Source organism: Pieris napi, chromosome 6 (assembly GCF_905475465.1).
Source record: "Pieris napi chromosome 6, ilPieNapi1.2, whole genome shotgun sequence".
NCBI classification, from domain to species: Eukaryota; Metazoa; Arthropoda; class Insecta; order Lepidoptera; family Pieridae; genus Pieris; species Pieris napi.
This window is the reverse complement of record NC_062239.1, coordinates 10447543-10466009: the sequence shown is the minus strand read 5'-3', so window position 1 is coordinate 10466009 and position 18467 is coordinate 10447543. Positions and strand designations below refer to the sequence as shown.

Sequence of the window (18467 nt, the reverse complement as noted above, 5' to 3'; positions counted from 1 at the left end):
GAAGCTTCTAGCCTATGGGCTCACTGAGAAATTATGCAACTGGATTTCCAGCTTTCTCGCTGATCGGAGCATCAAAGTCGTCATCGACGGAGCATGCTCCGACCTGAAACCTGTGAATGCTGGTGTCCCACAAGGCTGTGTCCTATCCCCGACCCTGTTTATTCTGCATATCAATGATATGTCAAATTCAAATTCAAATTCAAAAATCATTTATTCACGTAGGTAACACAATGTACACTTGCGATTCGTCATTAAAGAAATAAATATTAATGCTTCTAATTTTAAATTTACTGCCAGTTCTCAAATCAAGGGCGTAGAACGGAAGAGAAGAACTGGCAATGTTGCAGCTTAGCAACATTCATTGCTATGCGGACGACAGCACTGGGGATACTTTTTACACTGGCCGGGCAGGTATTTCTCGGGCTGCTGTCGATGAGTACCGGAAGAAACTTGTGTCTGAAGTCGAAACTCTTCTACGTGGAGTCTCGGACTGGGGTAGACTAAATCTAGTCCAATTTAACCCCAAGAAGACACAAGTATGCACGTTTTCCGCTAAAAAAACTCCCTTTGTCGCTACTCCCCTCTTTGAAGATACTCTCCTTAAAGCCTCAGCTAGCATCGGAATACTGGGCGTTGACATATCGAATAACGTTCAGTTTCGCGGTCATCTGGAAGGAAAGGCTAAATTAGCCTCCAAAAAGCTTGGTGTGCTCAGCAAGGCGAGACGGTACTTCACTCCGGGCCACCGCATGCAACTATATAAAGCGCAAATTCGGCCCCACATGGAGTACTGCTCTCACCTCTGGGCGGGAGCTCCCCAGTACCAGCTCCTTCCACTTGACCGTATTCAACGAAGAGCGGTTCGAATCGTCGACGACCAGTCACTTTCCGTGCGGCTTGATCCTTGGCGTTGCGTAGAGATGTGGGATCTCTCTGAATCTTCTACCGCATTTACCATGGAGAGTGTTCAGAGGAGTTGTTCGGTCTAATACCTGCAGCTGAGTTTCACAATCGGACGTCAAGGCAAAATACAAAATACCATCCGTATCACCTCGACGTCCGTCAGTCCACAACATAGCGTTTTCTAAGGCAGTTTTTGCCGCGCACCACCACTATGTGGACACAGAAGTATTTCCGAACCATTTCGACTTAGGGTCCTTCAAGAAAAGAGCGTACCAATTCTTGAAAGGCCGGCAACGCACTTGCAAGCCTTCTGGCATTATGAGTGTCCATGGGCGGCGGTATCACTTAACATCAGGTGAGCCTCCTGCCCGTTTGCCTCCTATAACATAAAAAAAAAAAAACTTTATCTTGTCTTGACAATAATTCAAATTTAAAACTCCTAAGGGTAGGTAGTTCGTGTGTGCATTTGAAATATTCTTTGATATTGGCTGGCTTTCATCATCATCATAATATTGAAATAGTGATTATTTTAATTTAAAAAAAGGTTTCCTACAAAAACAGTTTTTTAAGTATAGGTACTTAAGTTTTTTGTTTACATTTACGAAGGGCCATGTGATATTTTGTTAATATCACTTTTTAATTAACTTTTTCACAAAAATTTACCAACATGATATAATATAATAATAAATCTATTATCTTTTTTAATGTGAGTGATAGCTCTAGATATAGGATCAACGCTTAGGGAAGTAATAAAATAAGGTATTTTTCAAAAGGAACGCTTTAATATATAAATTCGTCACAAAATCCTTGAGACTATTAAATTTTATCTCATTGCAATAAATTGATAAACTACCAATAAATTGATAATTTAACTAAATGATTAAAGTATTAGTTGCTGCTCAAAGCGACAATTATTTCATAACACATCAGTTTCAGTTTCCATGATCAAGAGGTCTCGGTTGTAGGTGGTGTCGAAAATACATATAAAAAAACACCAATTAATGAAAAAGTGTGTGAAATTTGATTGAAAAATCTTTGAAGTAAAAATTTCTTTCATACTGGGAACACCTCCAAGCTTTATGATTACGTTAGTAATCATCGTATCACACACTACCGGAGGGTCCCATCGGACTTCCGAACCATCTCTATCTCGTTATATCAGGATATGAGTGTCTGGGAATTAAGAGTTACTTTACAAGTGCAGAATATTTTCTACGCTAGTAATAGGTATATATATATTCTCAAATCGCTGCTACGTAAATATTCATTGTCAAGTCCCATTAATTTTTTGTTTAAAAAATTTAAATAAATCAGTGGCCCTATATCCTTTTTAGGTCTGTCTCAGATTTCTGTCAATCTAATAAGCAAGTGGGTGATCAGCCTCCTGTGCCTTACACTCCGTCGACTTTCTGGGTCTAAGGCAAGCCGGTTTCCTTATCATGTTTTTCGTCACCGTTCTTGCGAATGTTAATTGCGCATACATAGAAAGAAAATCTTAGGGGAATGAACCTACGTCCTCAAGGATGAGAGTCGCATGCTGAAGCCACTTAGCCAACGCGGCAAATTTGTTGGTTGCTGATACATTTACTGCTTTCACACTCAGAGATCATCTCAATGAGTTGATACACAGATATTATTTTATTATATATAGAAGTCATACACTTCTATATTGAAAATACGAAGATGTCACAAATATATCGCAACGAAGTTAAATTTTTAACTAATTAGACTACTAAACTGTTTAAACTAACGCAAGATACCCGGCAATTCAAGTTGATAACAGCCAAACTTTAGCTATAAAGTGACCCCTAAAGAAGAAAAATTGTGTGGAAGAATTAATTTATTTTAGTTTTTCAAAAGAATTAATAAGATCAATTCTCGTGTTTCCCCACACAAGTTTTTCGAGTTAAATTTTCTTATAAAATGTTACCGAAACTACTAAGTACGAATTCGAAAATAATCTAAAGAATCTTTTCAGTTTAGTTTATGGACCAAAGGTCCTTGCATAATTTCTATGATTTTAAACCGTTAGTGTATTATTTTTAGTAAATTATTTGGAATATAATATCCCCAGGGATAGGTAGGATAAGCTAATAAGACCAACAAAGTATACAGCATATAGTATAATTGTCAATAATTTTCTTTAAAGTATAAATAGTTCTTGATTTAAGCGTTTGCCTGGATCCAAGTTGTGTAACGGGACACGAGCGCATTAACACCTGGGTATCTTGGGTGGGCGCACTCCCTGTGACCCCAAGAGCAGACACCAACAACGGCGTTGTTATGGAGGAGGGGACCACCAGAGTCACCACCGCACTGGTCGCGGCCGCCGACGTCCAAGATACCAACACACAACATGTTAGCGTTTACCACGTTGTTGATTTCTCTGTAGCGGTTGATGCAAGTTTGAAGATTCACGGTGTACAGTTGTACCTCGCGGAGTTGGACTGATCCGGGTCCGTTCCACTAAAAACAGACATTTATAGATGAAACTTACACTTTTAATAAGAGAATAATTATGTATCATACAATAAATTTATATTGCAAACACATAATTGTATCGACAAACGTTATTATTTTCAGTAGGTACAGTAAACTAAAGAATCATATGTTTCTAGTAAAGATCTATACTATGTGCCCTGTATAATGGTGCGGGTGACAGTTGCTTAATTTTTATTTGTAGACTAGAACATTCTGACTGGGTTAAATTTAAGTTACTACAGTTATTAATGATTGAATATATTACGAGTATGGTACAGCTGAAATACTAACTTTCAAAAGTGAAACGAAACGTTACTGAAACTCTCAACCGCACCATGCTACAGCGCACATACTATAGCTGTATTAAACTTACGGCGGTCCTTCCCCAGCCGATAGCCCAGACAGCTGCGTTGTCAGGAAGCCAGTAGTTGGAGCTGGCAATAGATCCTCTAGCCACATTAGCACCGAAGTTGAAACCTGAGTTGGAGCGAATAACTGCCACGTCATTGTCAACGATCCTACTATTGTACTGAGGATGGATTATGATAGTGTTGGTGTTGTGCACTACACCACCACTGTTACTGTTAGTTGAACCAACACGCATACGCCAATTCCGTGTAGTATCTCCGCTGAAAAAAGATATTTTAATAATCGACCATGCGTCGGGTTGTTTCTCTTTCTAAAATATAGAGAGGGGGCCGATGGCTGGCCATGCGTCATACTCGTGAACGGGTGCTGCTTGTGATGACTGGTCGAACTTGAATTCGTGTATGCGGTGAGGTATTTGCGTGTTGTTCCCACGAGAATGTAAGTGCGTGCTCCTATTTCATCATGCCTACTGCTGATAGAGGACAAATCTATGTTTTAATTTTTTATTATTAATTAACTTAAGATGTCATGTGGAGTTATAAGCATTTAGCAAGCACTTGACTTGAGAAAAAAGTTAATATCATTTATTCATTTAGTTAACACAATTTACAATTATGATAGTCAATAAAGAAATACATATTAAATGCTTCTAACTTTACATTTAGTGTCTTTTTTTAATCGCCATGTTTTTTTTTACACAACGATTGCAAGGAGCTGCAATCCTTACACCATGTTCCACATGACATCTTAAGTAATAAATAATAATAAAATAAATTAAAACAAAGATTTGTCCTCTATCAGCAGTAGGCATGGTGAAATTAGCACGTTAACGAGTATGACGTATGGGCAGCCATCGGCCCCCTCGCCATATTTTACGTTAATACTTTTGGAAGAGATAACTCGTAAGCAACTCTTGTACCGATGATGTTAAAGATAGACACTACTTACATGAAGCAATGGGCAGCGGATAACACAGATCGGTTGTTTATGATGGTTCCACCACAGCTCTGGGAGAATGTACCACTGCCGGATCGCGAATACAACATTGCGACTGCATATGGGTATTTGCTAATGGTTGTCACCGAGCCACCCACGATCCTTTGGAAACGCGGCTGCACGGCTGTAAAGAAATTAAAATATTTACTTCTGGTTCTGGTATTGCTGATACGTAGTAGTTGCTACAGTATAGCTCAATATAAGTATGTATGTATTATATGTGTTACTTTAATAGTCCTTGGTGTTACTAATATTATGTATCCTACGTGATGGTAAATCGCGCAAGACAAATGCTAGTTTTTGACGTGATAGCGTCTAATAAATCGATGAACGCCGGCTGCACGCACGAAAAAGCATGACTCATTGTCCGGTTACGTTCACTGTCCCGTTACGCTCATTGTACGCTTGCGCCGCATCTATCTCTCTTCCACTCGATGCCTATGCGTCTGAGTATTAACTCCTTTTTTGTATCCATACAAAATATTGATAATTCAATAACAATGATTCAATTTTATTTATAAAAGTATGCAATCATTTAACCAATGTTTGTTATGACGTTGTCTCATTAAACTATCGTCCTTGAACCGACTTTACAGACAACGATTTTTTAAAGACTGCCAAGTTATAATGATCCCGAAAAAGAGACCTAAGGAATATTTTTTTTAATAACATATTGAACGCAATTTTAGGGGAAATACTAAGAAATATAAAAAAATAATTCTAAATTATAATGATAAATGTAGAATTAAAGCCGTTTAATATTTCAACGAAGTATTTTTGAACATTAAGGCGTGGAATAACCAAACTACTGAGACAATCCGCAGCCGTCGATGTTCCAAAAAACAATGTTGTGATTTCCTTGCAAACATGTTCGATGGTAGTAACTCACGTTTTGGTAATAGACTTTGGTCTAAAATCCTTGTATCTTGCCTTTGAATCAAGGTCTAGACAAGTGAAAGCGCGTGTGTTGCCGTGTAGTTTTGTAAGGCGCCAATTTCTTTTTTATTTAATAGGAGGCAATCGGGCATGACGCTCATCTGATGTTAAGTGATACACACTAACATTGCCAAAAGGCTCGCAAATGCGTTGCTGGCCTTATTTATTACAATTAATATAAATTACAATAACAACAATGTTAAGGGAATTCAAATCTATTTAAACGAATGATTTCCGATAGCTTTGTAATTAGATCAATATTATGGCTGTCTTTATATAATTATATGTAATTTATTAATTACCGACAACTCAGAGAAAAGCAAAATATTCAGTAACAAGCCTGTAAGTAGTCATTTGATTTTGATAGATAGGAGATTGGAGACCGTCAAGCCAACTTCAATTGAGGCCAATATTATTTTAAATTATATGAATAATGTTTTATGTTATCCAACCGGCCTCAATTATGTTTTTAAGTGCAGTTTTAACGGGAATGTTATACAGAATCAATACACTAAAATATACTTCCACAAGTCGTCAAACCAATGTTTGGTACGTAATTTGAAAGAAAATAGGCTTTAGATTTGTGATTGGAATGCTCAGGTACATTTAAATATACAATTATTAAAACTTTAATTTATGGTTGATTCATTTAACATAAATCTGTGATTATTTAATCCTGTTATCAGAGTAAACATAATTACAATTTAATAGGAATAACAAATAACTTACCAGACACCGCGACCACGGCGAGGCTCAAAAGAATTAGAATCTTCATATTGGGTTACCAACTGTGTTACTAAAAAAAACACAGGTCGCACTTTTATATAAAGATGGGCTTAATGATATCTAAAAGGAATTAGATCGGCTGGATTAATACAGATACGGTGTTTACAAATACCCAGAAAGATTAAACATGGTCAAGCGTGAGTTGTGTAAATTAAATTTAATTGTATAAAAGATTTTATAATTTTTGCCAATTCGACTTAAAACCCTTAAAGAGACAGAGTATTCTTCCTTTAAAGACCGACATTACCCCCTTAAGTTTCCCGGCGGTGGTCCTTGGGCGGCGATAAGCACTTAATAGTTTGCGCCCTGTCCTTTAAAATCGCAATGTATCAAGTACAATTCAAATTTAAAACTCCTTAGAGTGCATTTGTAATATTTTTGACACTGGCATCTATCGTCAACATGATTAGGGTCATATATTATTAATTTAAATGATGTCTACTGTAACAGCGATTATTTTAATTTAAAAAAAGTGTGTTGTCTCCTACAAGAACAGTTTTCTTTATGTAGAGAAAATTCTAATATCGTCGCTGTAGAATGATAACCTTGTACGTCCAGAGTATTAAACAGTACAGGAAACGAAAAAAAATCAATTCAAAATAGTCAATGTTCGTTAAAATATTATTATATGTTTTTGGCCATAGTTTTAGATGGTAAAAAGGACTTATTTATTAATAACATAAATAAGTCCTTCCTTCATGATTATACCAGTTAAATGACATAAGAGTCTAAGAATTAAAAATGTTTTTTTGACATACGAGGTTATCATTCTACAGTAACGATATGGTATAAACCTCTGTATACAATACAATTTACGTATAATTAATTTAATTATTTTTCCCCAGAGGTTGACTAGGAAGTGTACTTATGTTTTTAATATCACTTTTTAATGATTTTTTTCCCCAAAAATTGACCAACATTATAAGAATAACAACTATAATATCAGTTTTAATGTTAGCGATAGATATATGACCAACACTTACGGAAGTAATAAAATTTAGTGATCGAAATGAAAGGGAAGAAGAACATAAAGTATTTTTCCAAAGGAACGCTTTAATAGGAAAAATTTGTCACGAAATCCTTCAGACTATTAAATTTTATCTCATTGCAATAAATCGATAAACTACCAATAAATTGATAATTTAACTAAATGATTAAAGTATTAATTGCTGCTCAAAGCGACAAAATATTTTCTAATGGTGAAGCGTATTCAAAATAAATTTACGAGATACATTTACATGACGTTGTATGTATTTTACCCAGTAATGTTTCCAACTTTGTTTGTCTCGGGTATGGTAGGATAAAACAGCTGTTAGAAGTAAGGAGGGACCATACTAACACATTACATTTTTTTAAGGTCCTTAGAGGTAAAATCTATAATGCGGAAATGTTGGAGAGACTGGGGCTGCGTGCCAAATAACCACACTGCGTGGTAAGCGCTGTTGCTGGCAAATTTACTCAGAGAAGCACCATTTACGCGTGTCTTGCGCACCCTAAATATTAGTGCTTATGAGACGGATATATTTAGTTGCACATTGGCTGAATTCACAAGAATTGTATTATTTACAAAGAGGTTTAGGTTTTAAGTTTTTACTTGTTATGTTTATATTATGCTTTTAGTTTAGTTATTAGTAAATGTCATTGCTTGTGGCGGCGTCCATGCGTCGGGTTGTCTCTCTCCCTAAAATATGGCGAGGGGGCCGATGGCTGGCCATGCGTCATACTCGTGAACGGGTGCTACTTGTGGTGACTGGTCGTACTTGAATTCGTGTATGCGGTGATGTTAATTATTTCGACTATGTGTTTGCGTGTTGTTCCCACGAGAATGTAAGTGCGTGCTCCTATTTCACCATGCCTCCTGCTGATAGGGGACAAGTCTTTGTTTTTATTTATGTTATTATTATTAATTACTTAAAATGTCATGTGGAACATGGTGTAATGGTTGCAGCTCCTTACAAACGTTGTGTAAAAAAAAAACATGGCGATTAAAAAGAGTGGCGGAGAGTTTATTGCCAGTTCTTCTCTTCCGTTCTACGCCCTTGATTTGAGAACTGGCAGTAAATGTAAAATTAGAAGCATTAATATTTATTTCTTTAATGACGAATCACAAGTGTACATTGTGTTACCTACGTGAATAAATGATTTTTGAATTTGAATTTGAATTTTTATTAAGTTACTGTAAAAATAGGAGTAGCAAAGACAACAGCTAAATGATCGATTCAATCACGTCACCTAATTTCTATTCGAGACTGGATATTGGACATTTACGTAGCAGCGATTCGAGTTTTATTACATTTACGAATAGCGTAGAAATATTCTGGAATTGTGTGTGCAAGAAACACAAGTAACTCTTAATTCCTAGACACTTCGATGATAGAAGTTCGATGCGACCCTCCGGTAGTGTGCGATACCATGATTACTAACAGGCGTAATACAGCTTAACGTGATCATAAAGCTTGAAGGTGTTCAATGTTTAAAAGAAATTATTACTTCGAAGATTTTTCAATCAAAGTTCAACCTTTTTCATTAATTGGTGTTTCTTTTTTTCTATAGAGCAGGGGGCAAACGGGCAGGAAGCTCACCTGATGTTAAGTTATACCGCCGCACATGGACACTCGCACTGCCAGAAGGCTCGCAAGCACGCTGCCGACCTTTTATGAATTAGTGCGCTCTTTTCTTGAAGAACACTCGATCTGGACTATCGAGGTGATACGGTTGGTATTTTGTATTCTGCCTTGACGTCCGATAATGAAACTCAGCTGCAAGTATTAATCCGAACAACTCCTCTGAAAAAAAAATACATTTTGCATTTCATTTTAAATGTAGATTAGGCCCCCATCATAGATATTATTATGTATCTATGACGTTATTTGTGGTGGATTTCGTACAAATAAGTATTAGTTCTTGTATGAATACGAAGTCGCAATGATCAATTTCTTGAAGATTTTGCTTTAAAATTATGTTTTACATTTTCAGAGTGTTGTTGACCTTATTTCTAAGAATGAAGTATCGTTGGCATAAAATGTAGACCAACCCATTCTGATACGTGCTTCGTCAGCTGTATGTTGCGAAGTATATTTTTTATTTTACAAGCAAAATTTATCTATATTAAGTTTCTTATAGTGAATTTTCACTAAGGGGCGGTTTTTTGATCCGTAGTTAACTCAACTATTGGTAAAAAATCGTTACTATTAGTTAAATATCAGCAAAATGCGTTTTTTGATCCGTGGTAAGAGCATCCAATGGTAAAATATCTAACCATTAGGCAAAAAAGTTAACTACTCAGTATCGGAGGGTTAAAAAGATGGCCGCTGGTAATTTATATAGTAACAGCTGTTTGTCACAGAAATCAAACTATGATAAATACGTTTATTACTATCTAATGATGAATTTAAACATATTGAGATACTTTAATTAATGAGACGATGAAGAAGACGATAATATTATATGAGAATGTGTGAGTGACCAAAAATATTTAGGCAATGTCTTATGTCATCCGCCATTAGAAACCTGGGATGATGTAGATTTTTGTCACTGTTACCCCCTATCGAAGGGAACAGTGCTCTGGATTGTTACTGAAATTGGGAATGATCTTAAACTGCCAATGAACAAGAGTATATATAGACAGCAGCTCATACCAACCTATTTTGCTTCATTACTAACTATAGAACCGCAGCAGTATATAATTAAGTATATTACTAATTCATTATGTGTTTTATTGCCTATAATATTAACTTATAATTGTTATAATTAAATAATATACAAGAACATGAGTATATATAGACAGCAGCTCATACAAACCTATTTTGCTTCATTACTAGTTACAGAACCGCAGCAGTATATAATTAAGTATATTACTAATTCATTATGTGTTTTATTGCCTATAATATTAACTTATAATTATTATAAGTTAATATTATAGGCAATAGAATACATAATGAATTAGAGTTAATATTATTTATATATTACTAATAATATTAACTTATAATTATTATAAGTACATACAAGTATGTACTTATACTAAAAACTACAGCTACACATTAGTTAGGGACCTATGATATTCTTTAGGGCTTTTATTACATTTGTGAGTTAGCATCTACCTACTTTGTTACAAGAATTTATAAATAAAACATTTGACTTGATTAATAAACTGTTTAATTATAACTTAAATACAAACCATTTTTATTAAAAAAACATTACAACATTTACATGAAACCCTAAAGTAGCAATTAAATATTTTCTAATTGTTTCTTCTTGCATTTCTCCTCAATTTGATGCAACTTTTTTTGCTGCTACATATATTTATTGTGCCTTTCTTCCATCTGCTGCATCACTTTTTGGTGCACCTCCTCTTTATGCAGTATGGATTTTTGGTGGGCCTCTCATTGGTGCAGCAAATGTTTTTGATGCTCTTCCTTAGCATAATTGAACAAATCATCCTCTCTTATTTGTCTTTGTTTCAAAAACTCAATTTTTTTTATCCGTGTGGATCATAATCCGCTTCCTTGTTTCCAAAGGGTTAAAAGATTTTTTCTTTTGTTGTAGGACTCAGCTATACAAGAATAAATATAAAAATGTGCCTACATCTTCATTAAATGTATATTAAATTTAACACGTCGGTGTCTAGACCCATCTGAGTTGAAAACGTCACAGAGATTTCCAAGCTGCATCTTTTTGTAGATTGCTGCAGTGATCAGTTGTTTGCAGGTTACGACTGTGTAATCCTTGAGAAGCATCACCAGTTTGGCAGTTTCTTTTTTGGCGAAGTTAGCAGTATGGTCCCTTTAACAAAATATAAATGTATTACTTTCTATTACGAAACACAAGATAAACCGGAATAAATAACACGAAAATATGTTTGTACTTACTTATTTGACCGTTGGCTGTTTGCGGACATCGTTATTTATATATTTAAGTATCGTAAAAAGTGTAAACCGTATTAAAACACACAAAAACAACTTTATTTATATCGTGTTATTTAGATTAATTTGACACTTCAAACTCTTCAAAGCGCAAATAACGAATGAAGATGGCAAAAATGGATTTCATTCACTCAATATGTCTAGTGTTGTCATACAAAATAAATGTTCCCCACAAAAAACAACCACATTTTTTGGGATGTCATTGCTCATTGCACTGGCAACAAATTGACAAATTGTTAAGATTAACTATAGTTAAAAAAGGCATTGAAAAACGCATTTACGATTTTACCAATGGTTATTCATTTAACTATAGTTAATGTAACAAATGGTAAAACCATTTTTTACTACGGATCAAAAAACTGGCCCTAAGTCAGTTTTAATTAATTAATGCAGACGATAGAAACTTAACCTTTCCTTCTTTTGAGGGAATGAAAAGGCCAATGGATATCCCAAAAACAATAATAAATATAATTTATATTTATTCAAGTAGGAGATCTGTCCTCAACACATTTCGTCAATTATTTGATGTAAGACAAGGACATGCACTTTTCCTCACATCTACCGTTCAGACAAAATTAAAAAAAAATCATACATGCTCAACTTGCAACCAACCCTGAGCTTGAAGACACGAGCTCAGGGTTGGTTGCAAGCTTACTTTTAGCAAACAATGCTTTCCATATAGATTGTCCCAAACTTTCCATCAACCATAAATATAAATTGGTAACTTTGAATAAATGGACTATTATGGTAGCCCCACAGATGGGGCAGCAATCCGTTGGCTTTCAATAAAAAGTTATTTTTTATTTCTGTATAAAAAAACACTCCTGCCCTAACAGACGACACTAAATTGACAAGAGTGAACAATAAGTGAAAATTTACAGACGAAACAAAAAAAACAAACATATAGAATTAATTAGGAAAAACAAAATTACCTAATATAAATACAAGAAATTAACTAACTACTATAGGCACTAACAAATAATAGAACTTTTGCCAGTTCACTCAACGGACAATGAAATGACCTATGTAATTCGTTACCTAAATTAATACACCGAATCATATACATAATATGTGCCCTTTTCAGAAGATTAGTCTTAGCTGTGGGCACATGAAGAAACGGTGTCGCTTTCTAATGTACTCATCAGGTACATTGAAGCTAAAGCCGGGTCCACATTTGTAGCATGGTGACGTATCACGATCAGTCGTATCGTATCTAGTATCTGTATCATAAATATGGACGCTCATTTTGTCCATGTCGTATATTTAAGGCGTATCTTGTAAAAAACGCGTCCATACTTATCAAATGCTGTATCATGTCAGTGTATCGGCTTTAACTTTACAAATATAGACGCTTCACTTTTCTTCCGATGTATCCTGATGCGCGTGTCTTTCAGTGCACCTTTCCCTTCTCGTACGGTTCAGTCATTTCTTCGTTCCCAAACGGTTTAGCCATGTCAGCAATTGCTCACAGTTTGGCGGTGACTAGCGCCTGTTATATTATCATTAATAGTATTTAAAAAAAGTTAAATCCAGACGTAGACGGCGCTGGAAATGTTTAGAAACCGAAATAAATATGGTGGAATACCATTGATGAGAGATTTCAAATGTCAGCATACCAGCGGAAAATACAAAAATTTCACTCGCTCATTGATGTTGTGTATTCCCTTTGATGATCGCGAAAAAAACCGACACAGGATGGTTCGGGGTGTATCAAGTATCGTATCGCGATACAGTATCGTGATACAGTATCAAAATACGTCCATACCACCGATCGTGATACGCGTATCGGATTCGAGGTGTATCAAGATACGCGCTTAGTGCGGATCGGGCCGTATCCGATACGGCATGTATCATAAACGGGTATCATTTTGCGTCCAAACTAACGATCATGATACGCGCCGAAGCCACGCAACGGAGATACGATACACCGAAATGCTACAAATGTGGACCCGGCTTAAGGTTCTGTAGTACTGCCGATACTGATTACTTTTTAACTTAATTTAGTTTTATAGAAATCTGTTGCCTTTGTCATGTCATTAAGATTAGTCTTCACGGACAAATATTAATATAATATATGGTTACGAAAGTGACTAAGTAGAGGCGAAGTACGTAGTATGCAAAATGTTGCAATTACATTTGCATTCGGCACACGGTATTGCTTCCTTGAATAACGGAAAGATAAATATTTAACGAAGGTATTTGAATCTTAATTCTTAGACGTGAGGTGAAAGCCCCGCCCCTGCCGTGCGGATTCCCTTAATTATTATTAGACCCAAGTAGTTATTATGCTTCCGAAGTAATTGCTATTTTATAGAACAGGGCCTGAGAGAAAATGTCTGCAACAAGCAATTCGAGTTTGTACGTGGTAGCGTCAGTTCATCAGGCGTTAGTGGTCCATTTTTTCGTAATTTATAAGATCTCTTCATTGTGTTTCTTCATTTAGGATACTTCCCAATGAAAATCACTCGTAAAATTTTATTTTTTAGAAGAGAAGATTATATCGAATGAAGTTATATGTAGAGGGCATAAATAAAACAAATGAGTAAAATGATGTAATTTATTAATCACCAGTTGGAACAATTAAAAATATTGATCAATATCGAAAACTTGTACGACAATATTAAACTTTCATTTACAAAAAGCCAACATAAACTCAATCACACTGGTTACAAAGATAAAAAAATTAACTTAGAAATTAAATCAAAGTTCAGCCTTATCAAACAAAAGATCTTACTTTTGTGTCAACTTTAGAGTGAGCACCGGTCCGAGAGGGGGCGTCACCAGTAGATTATAGTCCGCTATAAACATGATGAGCGCCCTCCCATGCGCTGGGAATGTTATGCTATCAACATATTTATCAACATATACAAAACCTAAAGCATGCAACTGATTAAGAACGTTAAACAGGGTGGTGAGTTAGAATGGGGTTTGGTTTAGTTCTCCTCGATCTCCTGCTCTTGTTCCTCGTCGAACTCGGCGTCCTCGTCGGCGGTGGCTTCCTGGTACTGTTGGTACTCGGAGACCAAGTCGTTCATGTTGCTCTCGGCCTCAGTGAACTCCATCTCGTCCATACCCTCGCCAGTGTACCAATGCAAGAAAGCCTTACGTCTGAACATAGCGGTGAACTGCTCCGAGATACGCTTGAACAGCTCCTGAATGGCGGTGGAGTTACCGATGAAGGTGGCGGCCATCTTGAGACCACGTGGTGGGATGTCACAGACGGCAGTCTTCACGTTGTTGGGGATCCATTCTACGAAGTAGGACGAGTTCTTGTTCTGAATGTTAAGCATTTGCTCGTCAACCTCCTTCATGGACATGCGGCCACGGAAGATGGCGGCGACCGTGAGGTAGCGGCCATGTCGTGGGTCGCAGGCGGCCATCATGTTCTTGGCATCGAACATCTGTTGGGTCAGCTCGGGTACGGTGAGGGCTCTGTATTGCTGGCTGCCGCGTGACGTGAGTGGTGCAAAGCCAGGCATGAAGAAGTGGAGACGAGGGAAGGGAACCATGTTCACAGCCAGCTTGCGGAGATCCGCATTCAGCTGACCTGGGAACCGCAAGCAAGTGGTAACACCGGACATTGTGAGCGACACGAGGTGGTTGAGGTCGCCGTACGTGGGTGTTGAAAGTTTAAGCGTGCGGAAGCAGATGTCATAGAGAGCTTCGTTGTCAATACAGTAGGTCTCATCTGTGTTTTCTACAAGTTGGTGGACTGATAATGTGGCATTGTAAGGTTCTACTACTGTATCTGATACTTTAGGTGATGGTACTACTGAGTATGTGTTCATGATTCTGTCAGGGTATTCTTCTCTGATTTTGGAGATAAGTAGGGTACCCATGCCAGAGCCGGTACCACCACCGAGGGAGTGTGTGAGTTGGAAACCTTGGAGACAATCACAAGATTCTGCTTCTTTTCGTACTACATCTAAAACTGAATCTACGAGCTCGGCGCCCTCTGTGTAATGTCCCTTGGCCCAGTTGTTTCCTGCACCAGACTGTCCAAAAACAAAGTTGTCAGGTCTAAAGATTTGTCCAAAAGGTCCAGAACGGACAGAGTCCATGGTGCCAGGCTCGAGGTCGACAAGGATGGCGCGGGGCACATACTTGCCCCCAGAAGCTTCATTGTAATAGACATTGATGCGTTCTAGTTGCAAGTCGGAGTCTCCATGGTAGGCACCAGTGGGGTCGATGCCGTGTTCATCAGAGATAATCTCCCAGAACTGTAACAGAGAAATAAAATAAGATTAATTAACTTACTAAAGAATTATTACGAAGGGGCGGCGTGATGAGACACGGTGACTCACAGTCGCCAAGGGGACCGCTTGCTAAACAAATGCTTTGTGTGGCTATCTTAAGAGGTTGGCCATTTAAATATTTCATTTTTCTTTTTTGTTTAACATTTATTAGTAATATATTTATATGTACATATTTGTTAATAATAGTATAAGAGATTGGTAAGCCTAAACTTTATAACAAGGCAACATGACTATCTCAAAATGGTTCTTGCTTTGAATACCAATGAAATGTTGCCATTTAAGTTAAGCTACCTAAAGAGACAAGTTGATTGGCTTTGCCAAAAAGGCATTGGTTACTCATTCATTATTAATACCAACATCGCTTATTACTTCTTAGAAACCTGATTCAACCATTTAATCATGATTTAAAGATTAAAGTAATAAATGTGTCAGAATATAGATGATATCTGATTATTATCTTATACATATTTAATTATTTAAAAGCAGTTCTCACTACTTACATTATAATGTTTATATTTAACACTTTCAAATATTGTTTTGTAAATAGAATATTAAATATTATTTACTTTGATATAAAGACACATAATCATTCGAAACATTTATTATTTTTTTACAATTAAATAATATAACTGACCACAATAGAATAGTCATTTAAATTAACTACTGGCTCAAATGGAAAACCTTAATGTATGATGAATTGACGTACGTCGGACGCAACTCAATCGTGAGCAGATTTAATCAAAATAATTTTGATTCAATCAAAGTACTGCATACCAGTTTAAAAAAAAATTCAAACATTGGTACCAAATATTAATTCCAGTCTGACAGCTAAAAAATTCATTTGATTCTATTGATAATTGAAATAAATCCCTTACTTATGATAGTATGATTTCCACTTTTTCCCTGTAAGACATGGACAATTATTATGATTTGAAACATAAATGGGATAATCTATTATATTTGTTGTGCAAGGAATATTTTATTAAAACTAAACTACAACTTTTTTTTGTTTAGTTTAGCATGGATACAAATGATGAAATGAAAGAACTTATATTATACATATGCCTTTTTTTGTTGTTGTACTCTGCTGACAGTCGTCTAAAAATACAAATTTCGTAAGACCCGGAACTAATGGAGCTTCACTGCCAGTGCAAGATGAAAAGCTTTCATAAACACCTACTTTAGAGTTATTTTAAACTATATAGGGTGAACGAACGAGCATGCGCATACTTCCGGGACACTCTTCTTAAATCGATTTTTGCCGATGATTCTACTAGTTTTGGAGGAAAGGAATGCCCAAAAATTCTTTAGTTTTATCGAGAATTGAAAATTGGGAACGTGTAGGTAAACAACACATAAAATTGAATTAAAAACATTATTAACTATCAGCGAAATAATAATCCTAGGCCTCCATTAATGCGATGAAATCCCTTTTTTCAATATTCTATTCGATCACAAGCCTAAAAGCAGTACAAAGACGCTTAAAATTTTTAATCGTCTAACTTGGGTTGTGATTCGTCGCCCTTTATCAGGACGCTAACCTTGGGTCGTAACGGCTGTCATATTATTATTTAACGGTTTTTTTAACGGCTAAAACTAACAGCTGCAGAGTGGTTAATAAGTACCTTATATTATGCAAATGCAATTTTTGTCAAAAGAACTGGTAGATGCATTATATAGATTAATGTATATTATGTTAATTATTTGTAGATGTTGAAGCGTATATTTCAAATATTATTGCTTAGGTATGTAGGATCCAGGGGATATATAAATCTTTGGCTACGAAACCGACAAATAGCAATATAACACGTGGTTGCGACTTGAATTAATATCAATAGAAACTAGGTGTGGTGTAAGTAATGTCAAAAAAGTCATGACGAGTATTCATGCTACTAACTATATGACTAAAACATGAATCTTACACAAAATATTAATTTATTTCAGATTACAAATTAAACGCAAATATAAAATAACTATCTGCTTCCAAAATCAAAAGATATAGAGCCATGGCGTCACAAAATGCCGGCCGCATCCTCAGACATTCCATATTCAAAATTTAGAAAGAAAGCTTACCTTAGCACCGATTTGGTTACCGCACTGACCAGCTTGAATATGCACGATCTCCCTCATATTTATGAAATTTGTGAACTATCAGTTACTTATAACACTAAAAATCTGCTCCGCGCGCACCACGTACTTTGGTGTGTGCTTGAAGAATAATGTTGAACGTTCCGTTTCGTGCGATCCACGAAAGCAGCCTATAGAATAGTGCTGTCTGCTGCGCACTTAAATATCGATAAGATTTGTCGCAATGCGTCATCTTCCTTGTGTTACTTCTGATTTAAATAAGCTGAATATTACTGTAAAATTCATGGAATTTAGGTATTAATTATGTTATTATAATGTGTAGTACTCGCGTAAACCAAAAACGATATCGAGTCATATTACATTTTCACTTAATAAAATATATGATATGACAATAGTTTAAAATAAATGATTTTTCCAATATTGACTTGGTTTTAAATAGAATATATATGTTGTAAACTAAAACTTTAATTTTACAAGAGAAATAAGCATCCGGCATACATGTCACATACTACCTTTAATGATTTAATACTTCACTAATCCACTTATAATCTTTATTATAATAATAGAGTATAACATATATTTTATGTTTTTATATAAATTACTAAATTTAACTATTAGATCTACATACTCATATTTAAAAGTAATTTTTTTTAATTATAAAAAGCTATGAATCGTACTTTAATATAATATACAGAATAGGAGTTATTATCACCACTCGAAGGGCAATAAT

At 35.8% G+C, this 18467-nt stretch overlaps 2 protein-coding genes and 1 long non-coding RNA gene across 3 annotated transcripts; all 3 read right to left on the bottom strand.

Annotated features, from left to right (window-relative positions):
- Positions 1-3011: 3011 nt before the first annotated feature.
- Positions 3012-6530, bottom strand: LOC125050579 (trypsin CFT-1-like). The gene is made up of 4 exons (XM_047650510.1): positions 6415-6530; positions 4702-4873; positions 3758-4013; positions 3012-3369 (listed from the first exon to the last, which is right to left on the bottom strand). The coding sequence occupies exons 1-4, from the start codon at positions 6458-6460 to the stop codon at positions 3070-3072; spliced, it is 774 nt and encodes a 257-aa protein (XP_047506466.1). The 5' UTR covers positions 6461-6530; the 3' UTR covers positions 3012-3069.
- A 4079-nt stretch (positions 6531-10609) lies between these two features.
- On the bottom strand, positions 10610-11766 carry LOC125050659. The gene is made up of 2 exons (XR_007117165.1): positions 11340-11766; positions 10610-11253 (listed from the first exon to the last, which is right to left on the bottom strand). It is a non-coding gene; the product is annotated as an uncharacterized LOC125050659 (long non-coding RNA).
- Positions 11767-13936: 2170 nt separating this feature from the next.
- LOC125050706 (tubulin beta-1 chain) lies at positions 13937-17881 on the bottom strand. Its single transcript, XM_047650712.1, has 2 exons — positions 17723-17881; positions 13937-15613 (listed from the first exon to the last, which is right to left on the bottom strand). The coding sequence occupies exons 1-2, from the start codon at positions 17777-17779 to the stop codon at positions 14327-14329; spliced, it is 1344 nt and encodes a 447-aa protein (XP_047506668.1). The 5' UTR covers positions 17780-17881; the 3' UTR covers positions 13937-14326.
- Positions 17882-18467: the final 586 nt, after the last annotated feature.

Excerpts from the sequence above, each read along its gene's own strand:
- LOC125050579 (XM_047650510.1), bottom strand. The coding sequence starts at position 6,460 with ATGAAGATTCTAATTCTTTTGAGCCTCGCCGTGGTCGCGGTGTCTG. Across the intron at positions 4,874-6,414 it reads CGCCGTGGTCGCGGTGTCTG|CCGTGCAGCCGCGTTTCCAA; the intron begins GTAAGTTATTTG and ends ATTTCTTTACAG. Across the intron at positions 4,014-4,701 it reads TCCGCTGCCCATTGCTTCAT|CGGAGATACTACACGGAATT; the intron begins GTAAGTAGTGTC and ends ATCTTTTTTCAG.
- LOC125050706 (XM_047650712.1), bottom strand. The coding sequence starts at position 17,779 with ATGAGGGAGATCGTGCATATTCAAGCTGGTCAGTGCGGTAACCAAATC. Across the intron at positions 15,614-17,722 it reads GTAACCAAATCGGTGCTAAG|TTCTGGGAGATTATCTCTGA; the intron begins GTAAGCTTTCTT and ends TCTCTGTTACAG.